Below are 20,453 nucleotides of genomic sequence, written 5' to 3'. Positions count from 1 at the left end.
TCGCCGTCGGCCAATTAGGGGCTGCGGTGTCGCCGCTAGTTCTTCTGGCAACCTGGGTGCCAGGAGTTTAGAACTTTTACGCTGCAGCTTCTGGTTGACAGCGGCCACCTCAGACTGGAACAACCATGAGGCCGCAACGCTGGATTGCCGAGGATGGGTAAGTACTACTGGATTTGTTATTTTAGTTGTATGCATTCAAATGTATCGCGGTCCGTGTAATGAAGTCAGTTCTGTAAAATCACAAAGACAAAAAAAAAAACATAGGTAGTACGAGGCCCAATTGCAACGTCTGTGGGCATATATGCTGCACGGTGCCTCTATGCCTGACCGTATCTCATCATGTAACCAAGCTAGAGGGCCACGGGGTACTAGAGCCTCCTCTGATATCCCAATAAATATTCTTTCAGTCTAATATTGTAATCCCTTTCATATATCATCATTACAATCACACATAAAGTTTAATTGGATTCCAACAACTCCTCCTCGGCGCGTTATTTTTTGTCGATGAGTGTACGGGTTGCACTACTGTCTATAGAAGACCGTAATTTGCAGAAGAGATCAGAACAAACCTGAAGTATTACAGGTTAGTTGTTTTTGTACGTAATATTTAACACACAGGCTCTATCCTTTGGAAAGCACCTCATTATTGAGCACAGTGATTAGGGTGCAGTGTCTTCTTTTACAAACCATGATGGTTGATTGCCACGTATGGTGACGGCAGCCCCCTAAGGTATAGACTGAACTTTAGTGACCTAGTATTTAGATCAAGAGTCTCTTGTGCGGCGGTCTAATTACTCAATGCAGTTTAATCTAATTCTGAGCACACTGTCCACTGCCTGTGATTGCACTCATGTCTTGTGCAGGGCTGTCTTATAGAATCACACATACTGTACCAGTGATGCTGATCATGAGAATGTAGGTCTGGTGTCCCCCTGTGAGATTGGAGTGCTGAGCAGGTGGCTGCTGCTCTATTCATTTTAACGGGACTGCCAGAGATAGCCGAGTGCTTGAAATCTGCTACCTCCCACAGTCACATTGTAAATGGATGGGGCGGCTTGAAATAAAAGCCCTATTCCGAATCATCCCTAGCTGCAGAAAAAAAATTAACTCACCTAGAAGCACAGCTGTCACTGAATGACAGCTGAGTGCTGCCTCTGATTGGTCACAGCGCTCAGCCAATCAGAGGCAGCGCTTTCAGGAAGCCGGGATTTTTGAATCCCCAGCCCCCCAGAAAGACAGAAGAAGACTGCTGGGGCCCGGTCCCATTGAAAGCAATGGGATAGCATTGCGGTCCTTTAATACAGCTGCAGCAGGGGATTCTTTTATCCCTGCATGGAGTCCCATCATCACTGAACACTGTTGACAGTGCTGTCACAGTGTTCAGTGATGATGGGACTCCGTGCGGGGATTCACAGAACCGTCGGGGAATTCCCTCATCCCCGCGGAGATTAAGGAGTTAACAGCAGGACATTTAAAAGGTGCTTCTCGTCAGAAGTGCCTTTTAAATGTCCTGCTATAAGTAGCAGGGAAGCTCTTGTCAGCAAGGAGGTTTGCATTAACTGCTGCTCCATTAGGAGTCAATGGAAACTCCTGCAAAATGTGCACCAACCCTGCGCATCATGTCCTATCTTTTTTAGGTGCACGCAGTTTTGCGCTTCATATTCCGCACATATGAACTCTTCTATAAGAATCATTGGTTCTTTTAGAAGCGTGCATTATGCGTGCGCAAAACACACGCTCGTGTGAACGAGGCCTAAGGGCACATCTTTTTAGAAAGAAGTAGTGTGGGTTCCACTTCATAAATCCTCTATAATTGCTTTTTACCGTGGAGGTAACTGTTTGGCTGATAATCTCCCCACTGTAGGAAAGGAGATGCATCACACAACATCAGTAGGTTATTTCATGCCAGACCCCACGTGGTGGCTCCCTGTTCTGGCTAACATCCCTCTGTTTTGTCCATATGTTCATATTGGGCATATCAAAAGGGGTTTACATAAGAAGAGCACCTTTTTAATGCTGTTCTTTACATTAATATCCCTATTCTCTTGAAGCACTATTCAGCCGCCACTTAATGATTGCAGTACTTGAACAGCTCCACGCCCTTAGCCCGATTTACATTTATCTCCATTTAGTTACGATTAGGTTAAATCTTATGAGAAACGCAAAGACCTTTTCTTCAGCTGTGCCATAGCATTGCCATTACTACTTTAATGTACCCTGTTTCCCCGAAAATAAGACGCTTCTATATTAATTTTTGCTCTCAAATATGCGCTACGTCTTATTTTCAAGGGGTGTCTTATTTTTCAATGAAGAAGAATTCCCGTTTATTGTTTAGCAAAAAAATGAACATTTATTACCGTATATACTGCAGTACCGTAGTTGTCACCACAAACCAATATAGCTAGAGAAACTGTGAAAACAAAGCAAAAATTACTCAATGACAGTCATGTCGTCATTTTCTGGCACAGAAAATTTGCCTGACTCACATACAGGGCCACAAAAAATAAGGGCTGTAAAGTACCTGGCTCCCACACAGTCTGGAGACTGTAATGCTCACCCCCTAAGGCTGGAAATACACTCTGTGAGAACCCAGCCATAAGAATCACACACAGGTTGCCTGACTCTTGTAAGCAGGGATGGTGTTGCAGCTTCCGGCCACCAGGGGGAGCTCATCACAGCAGACATGTACAGCAGCAACAGAACGACAGTATGGACTTTTCCAGCCAGCAAGGGGAGCTCACAACAGCACACTCGTGTACAGCACAGGAGGAGGTAGGAGACAACGGGGATGGCAGCAGGGAACAGGCCTCTCGACTTGCCTGCACACTTTAGTATGCCTTATTATCGGGGTGTGCCTTATATTTGCAATTTCTGCAAATTTCTTAATGTGTCTTACTTTCGGGGGTGCCTTATTTTCGGGGAAACACGGTATATCTATAGGGTGCAAATTCACTAAGCATAAATCTAAGATGGAAAATGGTAGATTGTGTGTTATAATCAGCAGCAGGCCTACCTTCATGTACAGAGAATGTCTCAGGCCCCTCCTACTTCGCAGCGCCTAAGTGCCGGTTGGTAGAAAGTCCAGATTTGCGTTGCGGAATCCGGAGCGGGCGTCCACTTCTGGATTTCCTGTCCACAAGCAGAAATCAATTGTGATTTTTTTTTTTTTTTTTTGCTGCTTATGGAGGAAAAATTGCAGCATGCTCTTTTTCAGTACGGATTCCGCACAGACTGCTTCTATTGAAGTCGTCCGACCCACGGCCCTTCTGCAATGACATTGCAGAGATGCCGCAGGTACTCGCGTCATCACCTAGCGACCATGTGGGAAAAGCAAAGATTTAGTAAAACAAATCTGTACTGCACATGACCGACGGCTCGCCGTGCGGACCATCCGCAGTACAGTTAAGAAGTAGAAATGTCAGGTACGAGCGGATGCCAGCTAGGCACAGGGTCGTCTGATTCTACTGCGGGCTCCTGCATACGAAATCAGACCCGGTCGTGTGCAGCCGGCCTTAGGCAGAATATTGAGAAAACTACTTCACTTCCCCCAAGATACAGGAAACAGTGAGTGGATACACTTGCAATCAAATTAATTTTTTCTGCATTACAAATTAGGTTTTTTTGTACAAACGTTCAGCTTTTTGCGAATAACCAATCAAGCCAGAACTAATAGAAAAAGTGGTTACTCCAAAATCAACACACAATTACACTTTTAATGACTACTGCAGTCTCAAAATGATTCAACCCCTTCACGATCAGTGATGGTAGCATTTAGTATAGCACATGTTTGTTATGACGATTTACTGCAAACGTGATGCGTAGCCGGACAGACGCTTTTGACATTAGGAATCTTCACCCAATCGTCATGGGCAATGGCCTCAAGTTTACTAATAATCTTGTGTTTGGGTGCAGCAACGACCCCTTCAATTCCCACCAAAGAGTTTCTATGGGGATCAAGTCAGATGACAGTGAAGGCCTCTCTCTAATCTTCAAGGACTACTTCTGAAACCAAGCCTTGGTGGACTCTGAGATATACTTGGGAGCATTGTCCTATTGGAAGGTCCAATGTTGCCCATGCTTCAGCTTCCTCACAGAAGACATGACATTTCTCCTAGGATTTCCTGATACTTGGTTGAATCCATCTTGCCCTCCACACGCTGCAGTTTGTCTGCCCTAGACATTTCCATAGTAGCCCCAGAGCATCACTGAGCAACAGCCACGCTTCTCTCCAGGCACGCTGTTCTTCACAGCGTATGCTTCATGCTTCCTCCACCTCACATACCGCTGATCCATAGGCCTGAAAAGTTCCAGTTTTGTTCTATCACTCCTCAGAACAGAATCCCAAAACTTCTGTCACTTATTTATATGGTTTTGATCATATCAGAGCCAGTTTTTCTTGAGCTTTTGGGTCAGTAGAGGTGTACGCCTTGAAGTTAGGGCACGAAGACCTTCGGAGTTTAGTATTTGCCTTACCGTGTGAACGGAAATCTTCGTGTCTGCTGCCACCAAATCTTGCTTCAGGTCTTTTGCAGTCACTCCAGGATTCTTGACCACCTGCAGAATCTGGTGGCAGCTGGTGATAACTCCCTCTTTCTGCCATGTCTAAGAATTGTAGCCAGCGTTACTTTCTTTGAACTTGCAAACTGTGCTTCCAGCCGTATCTGTAGGAACATTCTGTGATTGTTCTCAGTAAGAGGAACCAAGTAATCTTGTAGATATGATACCTTTTAATGGCTAACAAAAATACATGATAATGCGAGCTTTAGAGCTTGCGCAGAATTTGTTCTTGAAGTCTTAAATGAAGTAGATCTGAAGAGGCATGCATATTTATACTTATGACGAGGCACAGACATGGATGTGATTAATTTGAACTTAAAAGGGTAGTACAGCAGAAATAGAAACGTTTTTAAATAGTCAGTCACATAAAGATGTGAAGGTTGTGAATTAGTGTTAAGAAGTCACCAGGTCATTCAGTGCTTTTTCTATCTTTTTGCATCCTTTTAGTTTTCTTTAACTTTTTGGACCCTTTCTTTTGACTTATGGCCCTTTTACACGGGCCGACAGTTTATTTAAACGATGCACGAGCGCTGACGTCACAGCTGAAGTCGTCGGCACTCGTGCAGAGTGTTTAGACTGAAAGACTTCTCACTGGATCACTGGGCTCTCGCTCATCGCTTCACCTTCTATGAGAAGCGGGGAGAATTTACACGTCACAGGAAGCCAGTGATGACCAACTGTGAACGAATTGTGAACAGTTTTTTTTTTCGCATTTGTACTGAACGATTATCGGTCAAATTCGTTCGTTTGAATGCATTTTGAATTATAATAATCGTTATGTGTAAATGGGCCAAAAAATAGAGTTGAGCGAACATACTCTGGCAAGCTTGATGCTTGTTCGAGTATTAGCGTACTCGATGGTGCTCGTTACTCGAACGAGCATCAAATCGCGTTCGACCCCGCCCCAGCTTTTGGCTCCTCCCTGCTGTGATGTGCCTGTTTTGGCCCCTCCCTGCCACGACGCAGCGCGCGTCATTTGAAAATTTTTGTTCTGGCGGGCAAGGGGAGAGGGAGAGAGAGAGACTAACCAAGAAAAAAAAAAAAAAGCTCGGGGCCCGGCGTTCCACATACAAAAATGCTCGAGTCTCCCATTGTAGTCAATGGGGTTCGCTACTCGAGTAGAGCTCTCGAATTTAATGAAAAGCTCGACTTGAATAACGCGGACCCGAGCATTTGGGTGCTCGCTCATATCTAGACATAAACCATCTTTCTAACATGCAATTAAACCTCACAGTCATCAAAGCCCCAGTCATATTGGCACAAGTTCTGTGCTCCTGTGAATGTAGCCTCAGGGTGCGTTCACACATGCAGGTTTTGTTCATGGTTTTTGGTACAGTTTTTGAAGTCAAAACCAGGTGTAGATCCAAAAAAGTGAAATTATACCCAGTCTTTATTCTTTTATCTCCTTTTATGATCCGCACCTGGTTTGGGCTTCAAAAACTGAATAAAAAAAACCCGAACAAAACCTGCATGTGTGAACACACCTTTATTAGGGGATTTGTCCAGGGGGTTGAATAATTCTGAGAGTGAAGTAGTAGTTTAAAAAGGGCCTTTTGTGTTGAATTTGGAAAACCACTTGTTATATTAGTTGTACTGAGCTATTTAAATTGTTTTAGTTTTTTTTTTTGCAAGCAGCTGAAAGTTTGTAAATTTGGCAATTAAACCTAATTGGCAATGGGGATTTGAATAATTGTGATTGCAACTGTATCTCTGAGAATTGTTATACAGAGCTGCTAGCAGAATGGAAATGATAGGCACCACTCACGTTATTGTTTGTCTTGGGCCAGGCTCAGACAGCCATAATTCGCGGCAAGGCACGCGACAAGTGCGCAATAACATTGTGTACTTGCTGCGTGTGCCGCCCATTGCCATGTACTATCTCGGCGTGTTTGCGCACATAATACGCGCCAAGATAGAACATGTTGCAATTTTTCTGCCTTTTTCTGCACAATTTATGTGAGAGGCCGCCCATGGGAAAATCTGCACCAAATTGGGCATGTTCTGGGGCATATTATCTGCTGCAGGATGTCAACTTCAAACATTCCACATATTCGTCCTGTGTGAACATGGCCTGAGTTAGAAAGGGGAAAGTGAGCAATCTAAATGACTTCCAATGAGGCTTGGTCCTCGATGCCAGATTAGCCGGGGCCCGGGTTTCACTGCCTCATGCAATGATGTCAAGAGTAGAGATGAGCGAGCGTACTCGGTTCGGGTGTTTTTGCACTCGAGCACCGCTTTTTCCGAGTAACTGACTACTCGGACGAAAAGATTCGGGGGGTAGGGGGCGGCGTGGTGGAGCGGGGGGAAGCAGTTGGGAACAGGGGTGAGCGCTCTCCCCCCTCCCCCCCCCCCACTCCCCTCTGCAACCCCCCGCTCACCCCCGACACCCCCCTAATCTTTGCGTCCGAGTAGTCAGTTACTCGAAAAAAACGGTGCTCGAGTGCAAAAACACCCGAAAAGAGTACGTTCGCTCATCTCTAATCAAGAGTAAACCGAGAATTGTTTGATTGAGGGAAAAAATTCAGCAAAAGCGGTTCTGTGGATGTTCAGAGCTCGTTAACAAAAGGGGTCAGAAGAATATGTCAAGGTCCCCTCTGATGAACAGACGGTGCACAGTCAAGCAAGTTTGCCGCCGGATTCACTGGTGCTCCAACTAATGTGAATAAATGAGCAAGTCTTTTTTTTTTTTTTTTTTTAAAGCATTGGATAAGATATAACAGCAAATCATTAATTTGAGTGCCATTGCTGTCTAAGAAACAGGCAAAAGAACACAAAAATTGGATTACTAAGCAGTGGAAAAACAATGTATTTTCAGAAGACTCCTGTGGTATTAGTGCAGTATGTTTTCACCGGACGTATGGGTTGGCCGGGCATAGGTACAGGTAATGCCCAGGTCACGTCAAAAGCTGGCTAAAGCTCCTGATTGGCTCTCCCACACATACCTTCACAGATTCCTGAGGTCCGAGCTAAGCTGCCGAGCAAGCGATTGTCCCCAAGGTTACAGCCACGCCAACCCCCGAGCTCCCGAGCAGGCACCACGCCCAGCTCCGAGCTCCTGAGCATTACCGGTTTCTGCTCAGCAGCTTTCATGATGCCTTCTCGGAACAATTGCATGCGCAGGCCTAATTTCGGCAGTAAAGAAAACGTTTGTTAAGGTTTGGAGCTTGTGCGTGGCATGGCTGTAGCCTTCTGGCCATTACCTGTAGGTGAGCCTGGCCAACCCATACTTCCGGTGGAGACGTACTACACTAATACTGACTCCTGTTTCTGTTGCACCATGCAGACAGGAAGATTAGAATTTGGCACAAGCGGCATGAATTGATGACTCCTTCCTGTCAGCTGTTCAGAGCAGGTCGGCACCTCCATCTAACTTGCGGCAACTACAAGAAGCTATTCTGTCTGCATATTGGGACAATATGGACTAATATTACTGCAGAATGATTTCAGCACCTAGTTGTCATGACGAAATGCTGTGGTTCTAAAACCCAAAGGAATTAAAGGAGTTTTCCAGGTAGCGATGGCTGTGAAATGGGAGCTGCGCTTGTAATTGCAGGCACAGCACCTATTAAATTCAATGAGAGCTGTGCCTGCAATTACAAGCGCTGGTCACTACGATGGTCGGAGCAGCGGCTTCCGTTCTGATCCTTGTGCATCCCTGAAATGACAGCCATCACTACCTGGAAAACCCCTTTAAGGGTCCATTCAGTGCATGTTATAGTCCTACCAAGCATATTATTTCCTGTAATACTTTACCGCTTTGTGTAAGGAGACACTTCAGCTCTGAGTGCTTCCACCTTGTACTACTATCTAATTATCTATAGATAAAGCTTGGAGCAAAACTATTCATTCTCTACAATTCATACCCCAATCCTCAGCCTGGCGTAATTTCATCTTTCAGGGAAGCGAGGAGTTGTAAAGAAGTGTAGCAATTACAGGCCATTCGATGTAGCAATAAGGATAAGTGAAGGTTACTGTCCGCTGGGCTCAGGTATCACACAGCACCCAGGAGGGCTCTACTAGTTCTGCTTCCTTGGGTTAGGTTACACAAAGCAGTGTGCTATTCAGCTATTAGCCCCCGCACTTTGATGCCTTTGACATGTTTCTGCATAGTGTCAGCGTATTCTGATGACTAGCAGCCATATTAAATGAAGACACTGAAGCAAAAAGAAGAATAAAGGCTTAACTGTGTATTATGCATCATTTTCCTTCCAGAATTACTACGTAAATCAGGGTTTCTCTAACACATTAGCATTAGGTAACTTCTGTGCCAAACGTCTCATCCTGGACATCACCTACCAATTATTTTTAATCCCAAAAAGTTAAAGGAATCTGTCAGCTCAGACTTGCTGTCCAAACTGCAGGCGTGATGTTATAGAGCAGGAGGAGCTGAGCAGATTGATATATATGGGGAAAGATTTAATATGGCTTGTCTTTTCATTATTTAAAGCTCTGCACATTGTGAGCTGAAGAGTCCAGGGGGCGGAGCTATCAGTGATCGTTAACTATGTATGTCTGTACATACACTGAGTGCTGTCAATCACTGCACATTCTGAGCTGACCAGTCGAATGGGTGGAGCTATCAGTGATTGACAGCAATCTGTGAATGTCTGTACATACAGGGAGTGCTGTCAATCACTGATAGCTCCGCCCATTGGACTGTTAAGCTCAGAATGTGCAAAGGTTTAAGTAATGAAAAGACAATCCATACAACTAGATATCAATCTGCTCGGCTCCTCTAGCTGACAGATTCCCTTTAATATGTACATTCTTATAAAACCTTGTACTGATGACATCTGTGCAAAAAAATGTTCCAGACATGCAAGATTTAAAGTTTATAATGATGTCAAACCCCCAAAATGATTCAGACCCCAGATGTCGCACTACACGACCTTGGACCCCTAAATTCAGACCTCAGAATCCATTTAGCATTGATTCCTGCTAGGCTACTTTGTACTGTGCACCTCACCTAATTGAATCTTTGCATGTAGATTTCAGGCACGCTTAGAACTGGTTCACAACCATAGATGATGCATGTAATCTTTCTGGTGGCTTGTAGTACCCCGGTTAGGAAATGCAGACCCAGATTTAAAGGCACAATAATCCCTTTAAGAGAACCATTCACCGTTTTTTTTTTAAATGACGGTTCACAGCTATTTCAGTGGGCACGATGGATTTCACAAAGTGACACTTAGCATTCAATAAACTTCAATCTTTCATCCAAGTCAAAACTCAGCTTGGAAGAGAATACCTAGACAGGTTTATTCAATGGAAGACCGCATTGAAAAGCTGTACATGAAGCGTGCTTTTCTGCCATGGACTTGCATATTGACTGCTGCGGCTCCACATGTCACTTTTAGCCTAATGCAATGGTACTAATTTACATGCGGAAATAATGTCTAGACGTGACATTTCACTTTTTTTTCCCTTCAGCAGGTTGATTCAGATCTGCACGTAGAAAAACTCTGCGCCGTATAAACTACAGCAATGATTGCGATTTGAAAAAATGGGCTTATGCTGAATCCACCATATGAACAGGGATGAATTACAGAGAGGAGTGGGCTTGTTTGTTAGCATATATGACAAGTGAGGTTCTGCTCACATCTGCGTTGGAGGCTCCTCGGCACAGATCGGTCCCGAGATCCTGGATGAAATAGCGCTAGCTCAGATCATGCTGAGCTTATTTCATCCCGTAAAATGCCGCAGGGCATGATGACAGCTGGTTGGACCTCCTTCTAGTCAAAGGGGTCCGTCCAGCATATCTGTTCCCAGCATGGATTCCCTTCTCCCTTCCATGACGGAATCGGAACACGGAATCTGTGAACACAGAGTCCTAATTTACAGCCTGTAGAGTGGGACATGGCAGGTTTAGTTTGGGCACAGCGGTACCCTCTAGGAGCTGGCATTCGTTAAGGCAATCTTAAATGTTTGGTAAACATCATTGACTCGAAGAACCGTAAATTTGGACCCTGTCATCACTCTACAGTATTTAAGATGGGGCACATGATATGTGATAATCTTATAAGAAGGCTTTTTCCTTTTTTCCCATCCTGACTTCAGTTGTCTTTTTCAGAATCTGAAGGTGAAAGGCCCGAAGGACTCCAAGGAGCAGCCAACGTCGGTCACCATGGAAGGTACTCGTCAGTGCTGGATCCCAGCCTTTGTGTCTGTCGCCCCCTATGATCACCTTCCTCCACCGTTGTGAACATCTGCCGTTTGAGCCATCTCTATCCCTTATAGGAAACACGTTTCCTCAAGGTCACTTTTGCGACAGCTAGCTAGGCCACCACACAAGAGACAGATCATAGCGCCCTGATTAGTACTAACTACACCGGACTCCGGTTTAGCCGAGTCACCCTTTCCGTGCCAGACCCTGGCCGCTCATTATTCCTTTGCCGTGTTCTGCATCTGAAGCCGCACGTGTTCTGCTTTTATTCTGCCGTCTACCCTTCCTCAGTTAAGCTTGCTCAATGAAATCTGTCATGACATCATTGACTCGCTCAGCTGTCTAATGCTCTTTCACGCTCGCTCTAGATCCTCTCGTTTTCAGCACCAGCTATTGATTTTAGTACATCAGAGACAATGCATTCCCTAAAACGCGTAGAAGTAAGGGAGGGACAGTTTTTTTTTTCCTCTAAATCCCCTCTTTAAAATGCCGATGATGTCCACCTTGAACACTCCTCCCAGCGCCGCTCCTCCTCCCATCTCTCCTCATTGCATGGAGTGCATGTCTATGTGTTTGCCTGCATGTTAGGTGACTGCTATTGTGCTGAAGCCAGCAGATTGGCTTGTGCCGGCTGGTGATGGGGAGTGGGACGAGACATGGCTGGATGCTGGGGCAATGGAAATACTCTTCATCTTTCGTCTTTGCTGTAATTGCACTTATGGTAAAATGGCTTTTTTTGTCCCTTTTCTGCATGCTTTTCTTCTTCTTCTGCATGTCTTCTCTAAATCTTTTAATGTCTTGTATGTGTTTCCGGTCACCACATTGCAATTCGTAGGAGTTAATGCATCGTTTCGATAGACTTGTAGTTGATTCCCGTTCCTATAGAGTTAATGTATAGTGTTCTAAAGAGATTGAAGGCAGTTTCTTCTTGCCATGTAAGAGAAGCGAGCGGTAGCCTGTCGCTTTTTCAATTGCAAGCTTCACTGCACAAGGCTGTCTTTACCTATTGTGTCATCTGTTTCAGTCGGTCTTCAATAGCCACGTTCCGGCTTTTCGTCTCCAGCCGCGCTCGTTCTTTGTCTTATGGTACTTGTAGATAGTGAGAACGGCATTCATCCACTGCAAAGTGCCGAGAAGGAGAATAGAGTTCGGAAAGGGTTTTGTATATACTCAGCCATGTGTCTCCTTGTCCAGGGGGTTGGAGCGAGAGCAGCATCAGGTTTGGGGGAATTTGCGCTCGCCTTCGTTGATGCTTGTGCATTGAGATTTAGTTGCAAGTATTATACCTCTAAAGTCTACCCTGTGACGAGGGGCGTTTCTAATGGTGAAACTCTGGTTTCTAAGCAAACATGAGGAGGGCTCCGTATGTGACTGGAGCGTGCTTTCGGGGAGGGTCAGACACACCGCAGACTGATGCATTCAGGTCACTGGCGGAACAATAGACATAGGTGGAATGGTCTGCTGGGGTGGGTCAGCTAATGAAATCCCGAGACCCTTGAATGCCTGTGCCCTATATGGAACACTATATTGTGTTATGTGACCTTGTGTGGCTCAATGCTTTGCCATGATTTACAACTTTTTAATTTGTGTATAACTCCAGGGATAATCTAGATAGAGATTACAGTCCTGTGCAAAAGTTTTAGGCAGGTGTGGGATAAAAAGGTTGCAAAATAAGAATGCTTTCAAAGATACAAGTGTTAATACCATAGGGTTGTCAATTAACAAAGTGAATGAACATAAGAGAAATCCAAATCAAATGGATATTTGGTGTGACCGCCCTTTGCCTTCAAAACAGCATCAATTCTAGGTAGATTTGCAGAAAGTCAGGGATTTTGTAGGATTATAGTCAGGTGTATGATGCACCAATTATACCAAACAGGTGGTGATCATTATTTTCATATGTAGGTTGAAACACAGACACTTACAGAAACAGCTGTGTAGAAGGCTTAAAGCTGGGTGAGGAAACTGTACTACAAAGGTGAGGTTGTGGAAGACAGTTTCATGGCACAGGTTATTTATCATTGCAAGACTTAGCACAAGACTCAAGGTAGTTGTACTGTATCAGCAAGGTTTCTCCCAGGCATAGATTTTAAAGCAGACTTGGGATTTCAAGGTGCTGTTCAAGTTCTTTTGAAGAAGCACATAGAAACAATTAACAATGAGGACGGTAGACGCAGTGGTCGGCCAAGGAGACTTAGTGCAGCAGAAAGTTAAAACTTTTTTGCAGTACTGTATATAGAGAGATACAGTGTACACACACTTAACTCTATTTCAGATACCTTTGTAACATTCATTTCTCACTTTGTATCCAAACCTGAACACGGATTATTCATGCTGCTTCTGCTTTGTAGATTTGCTAAGGAATGTTCAACTACACTTTCACCAGAAAAGCCAATGATTTCTTTATGACCAACGGTGGCGGTAAAACTTATATTAGGTGCTAATGTGGGTGAAATGGTATGTGATGGAATAAAGTCACCAGTTTTGCTTTGATTGACACAGTCGATCATTCTAAGTTCTTCTATGCAATATGTGACCTAACCTGCCCGTCGGGTTACTGCGTTCTCGTGGCATTGACCCAATACTTGCTGGTGTGACTTCTTATTAATGCTGTACGGTAAGCATCTTCATCTGTTTGCGATACTATGGGAATAGATGTAAGGAAAGGAGCAAAAATTGTTGCAGTCAGTACCTCTTAAGTAAAACCACCGGTGAGAGAAGAATGGGAACAGTTGGCCTATGTAGGAATGCTTTATTCTTCTCCAATACACCTAAAATGACAAGGCACTTTTATGAATAGTTTTGATTAAAATTACCGTTTTGGGTCTCCAGCTCTTATGCAATGACATGTTTATGCTGGATCCGACTATACAGAAGGTTTGTCTGTAGATTGTAAACCAGGGCTTTGGAGTTGATAGAAATGTACTAGTTCTGGCTTCGAAATAAGAGTATATACAGTATTAATATGCACAATAAGCATAATATTACCATTTTTCTAATTATAATTATTATACCTTTATTATACCTGAGCCATTTATGAGGGAGCTGGAATCGGAGTATGGAGAACTAGAGGAGTCAAAAGTTTTGGCTTATCGAATCCACAACCCTACTGGAAGCTTGAGCTGGGGAGACAAAATGTTAGGCAATTAAGTCCATTTAGCACCAAGCATTGTGTGTAATAAATAAAATATATATAAGATATGACGCTTGGTCCTGGGCTTTCATCACAGCCAATCATAAATATATGGCTTGGGTTTAAAGCTTCTGCGGTCTAGCAGGGGCAGTTCGGCTGTCAGACCCTATGGAGAAGTTAGAAGCCGTTTACAACTACTTCTGCCTTCTCTTTTCTAGTCTACATAGTGCATATAGAGAATAGAGGAAGCAGAGTGCCATTTCCTCTATTGGAGCTTGTGATCACCGGGTGCCCCCTGGCATGCACAGCTTGCAGGGTCTTAGCAGATCTAGATCAGCCACTACTGTCACTATAGGATGATAGTTTTACCTGCAACTGGGATTTCTATGTATGCTGCTCTTATGGATGCCCCAATTACAGTGGGTGGAAAAAGTGTGAATGTCCCCTGGAGGTCTTATAGGACATCATGGGGGACATAGATGTTTTAAAAAAAGTTACAGAAATACATATAAAAGTTTGCAGAATAATATACAAATATATTTTAAAAAAATAAAGTTCACCAAACTGAACTGTTGCCATAGCCGCCCTGTAATCGGGGATTATACAAACTATATATCAAAACGTCCAAAACAAAATGAGAAACCCATTCCTGTGTTTTTTTTTGTTTAGTTTTTTTTTTGCGTACCTACATTACCGTATTTTTCGGCGTATAAGACGACTTTTTAACCCAGGAAAATCTTCTCCAAAGTCGGGGGTCATCTTATACGCTGGGAATACGCTGTAGAAAAAAAAATCAATACTCCCCTCCCGCCGCGCTGCTGCAAGCTGTCGCTCCCTCCTCCACGCCGCCAGAGCGTTGCTTTCTGGATGTGTGGCTTGAATGCCCCGCCTCCAGAAAGCTAATTCTCTGATTGGCTAACTCAGCGCGGCATCAGCCAATGAAAGCCGGCGCTGGGTTAACCAATCCCAGCCATTCAGATGCCATGTAGTGCACGGCTACCCAGGTCCAGCAGCGTTAGAGCTGCTCTTCTTTAGCGTCTCCCCTTTCTAACTCCTTTATTGGGGTCCCAAGTGGAGCGACCCCCTTCTGTGATGTCCATATAGCCTAAAACGGCGTGTGGATCGAGATTTTAAAAATATTCATGAAACACAAGCAATGACGAGAAATAAACTAGAGGATTCTCGACTGGGGGGACTCCCTTTGTTCTCCCCACCTACTTCCTCTTTATTTTAAAATGAAAAACGCTCCACACAACTTTATTTAACAATTTATGAACTTGATCCAAATTCTATCAAAAAATTTAACTCTAACGCTTCCCACGCTTGACAGAACCCCCCCCCCCCCCCCCCCCCGATTTATTTTATTCCGAAAGCCATTGGAAAGTCCCGCTAAACTCGGGCTTGTAAAGCACCCTTCTCCAATCCAACTGCTGGCATGGAAAGCAAAGATCCGCCTGCAACTTCTGAAACCGCTGCATTCTGTTGGTGCAAATGGACGATAGTTTTGTTCGATTTGTCTACTAAAAAATAGTCCAAACATTTGACAGAAATGGCGCCCATTCATTTGAATAGGTTTATGCACATGGACTTTTTTTAATCAGGCAAATGGAGTAAAAAAAAAATCACATCCTGTCTTATTCTTATGATTTTCAGACGAGAATTAAACATGAATGTGTTTTCTCCCGCACATCGGACAGGAAGTCCGTGTGCTGACCGATGTGAGTTGCAACCAAGAATCTTGGACGCAACTTTTTAGTTGTCCATGTGCAAAAAAACTAAAACAGCAAAAAGGCACACAAATCTTCACAAAAAGTTACACTCTCTGGTTACACTCACTGGCATGTAACTTTTATTGAAGCCCCCCAAGGCATTATTTTGCACTATAGCTGATATAATGGGAGAAAGTGAACTACGGCCTGGGAAAAAACTTTGAGGGTGCATTCACACGACCGTATATCGGCTGGCTTTTCATGCCCAGCCGATATACGGCATCTCTCTCTGCAGGGGAGGAGGCTGGAAGAGCTGGGAGCAGTGCTCTGAGCTCTCGCCCCCTCTCTGCCTCCTCTTCACCCCCCTGCACTATTTTCAATGAGGAGAGGCGGGACAGGGGCGGAGCTAATTCCCAGAACTTAGCCCCATCCCCGTTCCGCCTCTTCATTGCAAATAGTACAGAGGGGTGGAGAGGAGGCAGAGAGGGGCGGGCGCTCAGAGCACTGCTCCCGACTCTTTCAGCTTCCTCCCCCTGCAGTGAGAGACGCTATATATCGGCCGGCGTGAATACCCGGCCGATATACGGTCGTGTGAATGCACCCTTAAATCGTCCTGCTCCAACTAAAGGAGCGTATGGCCCTTTTTTTTTACCTGTGCTATTCTGAAAGATGTCAAACCTCACACGGTCTGCTCATTTTTGTGCTGTATAAGGGGAATGTAAAGAAATATCATTATCACTCAGTAGAAAATATAACCTTGAAAATACAAGGATCTATTGACTTTTTTTCTAACATGCATATTACATTTCGGTATTCTAAAGAATGAAAGGGACACCTTGGAGCTTCCTTTCTACATACCGTAGTTGCTCAATTTCAGCAAAACCTCCCTCGCGGCAATACCCTCTGGCATAGTAGAATCTGTCACTTATACAGTGAGTTGATGGAAAAAAATCAAATACGTAATTAATATATTCAACCGAACTTTTTTAAAATTTTCATGCAGGAAAACTGAAAAGATTTTCCATCAAGATTACTTTTTTTAACACTTCTGTCTTTGGAGGAACAGCAATTAGCAGAAATGTTAATGAAATGTAATCTTGCTAACACATGGCAGTGTGAAACATTACTGATTGGTATCCTTACAAGGGTTGTACAGGATTAGAAAACCATGGCTTCCAAAAACAGTGTCATGTCTGTCCAAAGGTGGTGGGTCAAATTGCAGCTCAGCCTTCTTTACTTCAACAGATTTGACCTGCAATACCTGACGTTACCTTTTGACAAGTGTGGCACTGTCTTTGTAAATAGCGCTACATTTCAATCAAGCAAAAAAAGGATCTGTTAAAACGTTTCATAACGGACATCTAACTGTTGCATACTAAAGCTAGCGGCCCTTTTTATTTTTTGGTTTTGAAAATAAACAACTGATCCATTAATGGGGGAACAGAATGCTGATGTGAGCCCAGCCTTAGACATTTCCTTTTTTGTGACAAAGATCTCCAGAAGAAAAGCTGGTCAGAGCTTCTTGCTACTTGGATCATCACGATCAGCTGTATTCTCTGGAGGAACCTGGCAGGAAGTGTAAAGTTTCTCTCTAGCACCACCACTGGAGAAACAAGACATTACAGAGATCTCTTCAAAATCACTGGTTTGTGTAATGCATGAATGTCCCAGATCCTCCGGATTAAAAAATGCTTTTGGTAGCCATTCTATACTCTGGCTAATAGATGGAGGACCGGAAAGAGAGAGGCCCTTGTACCTATAGTCTCTTATAGGGGGCATTTGGTTTTTTTTTTAACGGTGTTGTCCATTCCATTGTCTTATCCTCAGTATAGGTCATCAATAGTTGATCATCAGGGAGTGTTGCTGATCCCTTTCCAATCCGCTGTTTGTTGTGCTGCTGTCTGTGTACGTTGCTGGAAGCAGACAGCTCTGTATGCTTTGTAGAGGCCAGTAATGGTAATGCAGGCACAGTTTCCATAGGAATAGTGCCTGCAGTACCAATCTAGGCAATTGCAAAGTGTAGAGAGCTGTCTGCCTTCCAGCACCGTATACTTCGAACATCTGTTCGCTTGGGGGTCATTCATCAACTATTGATGACCTTACCTGATGATATTGTCAACATCATGGGAGTCTAATAACTGTTAACCCTTCACTAGAATTGTAAGGTTTTCCATAGTGTTAGTAGGCATTTTCATTATTTACCTCCCTTTAGCCCATGACATTCCGGACTTCATTAAAAATGCAGTGAGGCTACTATGAATCAGTCGTTCAAAACTATACCACTCTTAAAAAATATACAAAGTGCATAGTGTGTTTATGATGTACACTTACCCTGTATCCTAAGAAAGCTCCCAACATACATGCTAAATGTGTTCTTAGGGTTACATTGGCTAGATGGAGGCCAAGAGAATGTCCTTTTGGCCTCCGTCTGTTGAACATACTTGAAGAATGCAATCACATACTAGACTGTATACTAAATGTGTATTTTTTACAGTGTGACCCTATAACTATTAGATGCCATTTAGCATACATGTCCCAGCATATACTTTGAACAGAGACCATAAATGTGATGTGAATAGAGGCTATCTAAAGTCATTGGGCTAGATGTTCAAAACTGGTGTAAATGAAAGAGTTTGGAGATTTGTCAATAACACCCAATCAGATTTTCGCATTATTTTTTTGCAGAGGCTCATTTGGAATTGAAATGTCAGCTTGATTGGCTGCGATGGGCACCACATTTCCCTTGCACTAGTTTTGCTAAATCACCATTGACTTAAGGCCCATTTAGACACATTCACTCAAAACCCATCTTTTGAGCGATAATCATTGTCTAAATGTGCCCATCTTTCATTGTTCGGCTGAACGACTGTTTTTAGTTCTGCTTGAAAACAGTCGTTCAGCAGAACAGCTGATTAAACAGGACCACACGCTATGCTCTGCCTGCGGAGAGCTGATTACAGCTGATAACATTGTATCAGCTGTTCTCAGTTCTCAGCTCTGCCAGTAGAACAGCTGATTAGCAGGACTGCAGGCTGTGTTCTGCTGGGGAGAGCTGATAACAGCTGATTGCTTTGTCTCAGCTGTCAGCCCCATGGCAGAACAGTGGAGCAGGACCGCACGCTGTGTCTGCTATTCATGGTGCTGAATTTTCCAAGAGGAGCCCATGGCTGAACAATGGAGCTACCGTGTTTCCCCGATAGTAAGACACCCCCGATTGTAAGACGTATCGGGGGTGTCAGGGGGGGTCGGCCAATGTAAGCCGTACCCCGAAAGTAAGCCATACCGTAGAAAAAAAAAATCATTACTCACCTCCCCCGGCGTTCTGTCGCGCTCCGGCAGGATGTCGCTCGCTCCTCGTCCCCGGTGCAGCATTGCTTTCTGAATGCGGGGGCTTGAAATCCCCGCCTCCAGAAAGCTAATACACACGCCGTCAGCCAGTTACAGAATGGCTGTGATTGGCTGAAGGCGCACGTGGCTTCAGCCAATCACACTATTCAATGACATCATTGAATGGCTGTGATTGGCTGAAGGCGCACGTGGCTTCAGCCAATCACACCCATTCAATGATGTCATTGAATAGTGTGATTAGCTGAAGCCACGTGCGCCTTCAGCCAATCACAGCCATTCTGTAACTGGCTGACGGCGTGTGTATTAGCTTTCTGGAGGCGGGGATTTCAAGCCCCCGCATTCAGAAAGCAATGCTGCGCCGGGGACGAGGAGCGAGCGACATCCTGCCGGAGCGCGACAGAACGCCGGGGGAGGTGAGTAATGATTTTTTTTTATTATAAGACATACCCCGAAAGTAAGACATAGTCTGGCTTTTGGGGATAAAAAGAAAGTAAGACACTGTCTTACTTTCGGGGAAACACGGTAATTACAGAGCTCAGACCTCCTGCTGAGTTCTGTAACAGCAACCAGAAGCTCATTTGCATGCAAATGAGACTAATAAAGTACTAATAGCAATTAGTGCCTATTATTACTTTATGCAAAACGATCGCTGATCTTTCAATCTTTTGAAAGATATTTGTGTGTGTAAATGGGCCTTTATACTGTTCTATTATTCTGTCCAGTGGTTATACATTACAGTGTGTTCAGCTTGTTCTTTATAACATTTTCTAAGAAAGAAGAATGATAATTTGGTCCATTTTAAGCTTAGGGGTCCACGGTGACAGTCACCTCAGATTTGTATTAAAATGGGATTACTTATAGCTGACATCAATGCTTCTCTGGGGAAGAGAAAGTTCAGAGCGACCTTGTAAAAACTGCAAAATAAAATATCTGACATTGTCCCTGGCAACTTTCTTCTCCATAGGGATGCTGCGGTAATGCCACTATTGTTAGTCTTATACCTTCAAAGTTGGCTGTTGCCAAGACTGCTTAGACTCTTAAATGACAAATTTGGATGGGGCTATGAATCACAGCAGATACAGAGTGATTCAAAAGTTAGTGCCAGCTGGAATATTTTCTGAATGAAGAGATACAAGTAGTAAACTTTTATAGAATGCTTCGATGAGTGGGGGGAAAACATTTTGGCACTATGATGGTGCTTGCCAGACATCTTGGTGGCAGCCATCTTGAAATAAGCCCAAGAAGCTTCAATGGAATGGGAGTCATGGAATACATGATGTAAGAGTTGAATTTCATCAAAAATTGATAGGTACAGTCATTTTTTTTCAGTGCCTTCAACCATTTTCAAGTTATGGATAAGGTCAAGTTGAGCATTGAGGTTATGTTGAGTATTGCTAAAACTATGTTGAATTAACACTTAACATGATCTCATCTGTAACTTGAAAATGGTTGTAGTTATTGAAAAAATGACTGCGCTTATCAATTCCTGATGACGCTCTACCCTTAGATAATATATCCCATGACCCCCTTTCATTGCAGTTTA

At 43.9% G+C, this 20,453-nt stretch overlaps 1 protein-coding gene across 3 annotated transcripts in view; it reads left to right on the top strand.

Annotated features, from left to right (window-relative positions):
• Nucleotides 1-20,453, top strand: part of ABR (ABR activator of RhoGEF and GTPase) — a 361,360-nt gene that overhangs the window by 229,201 nt on the left and 111,706 nt on the right. For all 3 annotated transcript variants that reach the window (XM_066599543.1, XM_066599544.1, XM_066599545.1), the window contains one exon: nucleotides 10,628-10,688. In XM_066599543.1, the coding sequence (XP_066455640.1) occupies nucleotides 10,628-10,688 (61 nt within the window). The remainder of the gene's footprint in view (nucleotides 1-10,627; nucleotides 10,689-20,453) is intronic.

Source organism: Eleutherodactylus coqui, chromosome 4, assembly GCF_035609145.1.
Source record: "Eleutherodactylus coqui strain aEleCoq1 chromosome 4, aEleCoq1.hap1, whole genome shotgun sequence".
Lineage (NCBI taxonomy): Eukaryota > Metazoa > Chordata > Amphibia > Anura > Eleutherodactylidae > Eleutherodactylus > Eleutherodactylus coqui.
Note: the sequence above shows the minus strand (reverse complement) of the source record. Positions and strands in the feature narration are given on the sequence as shown.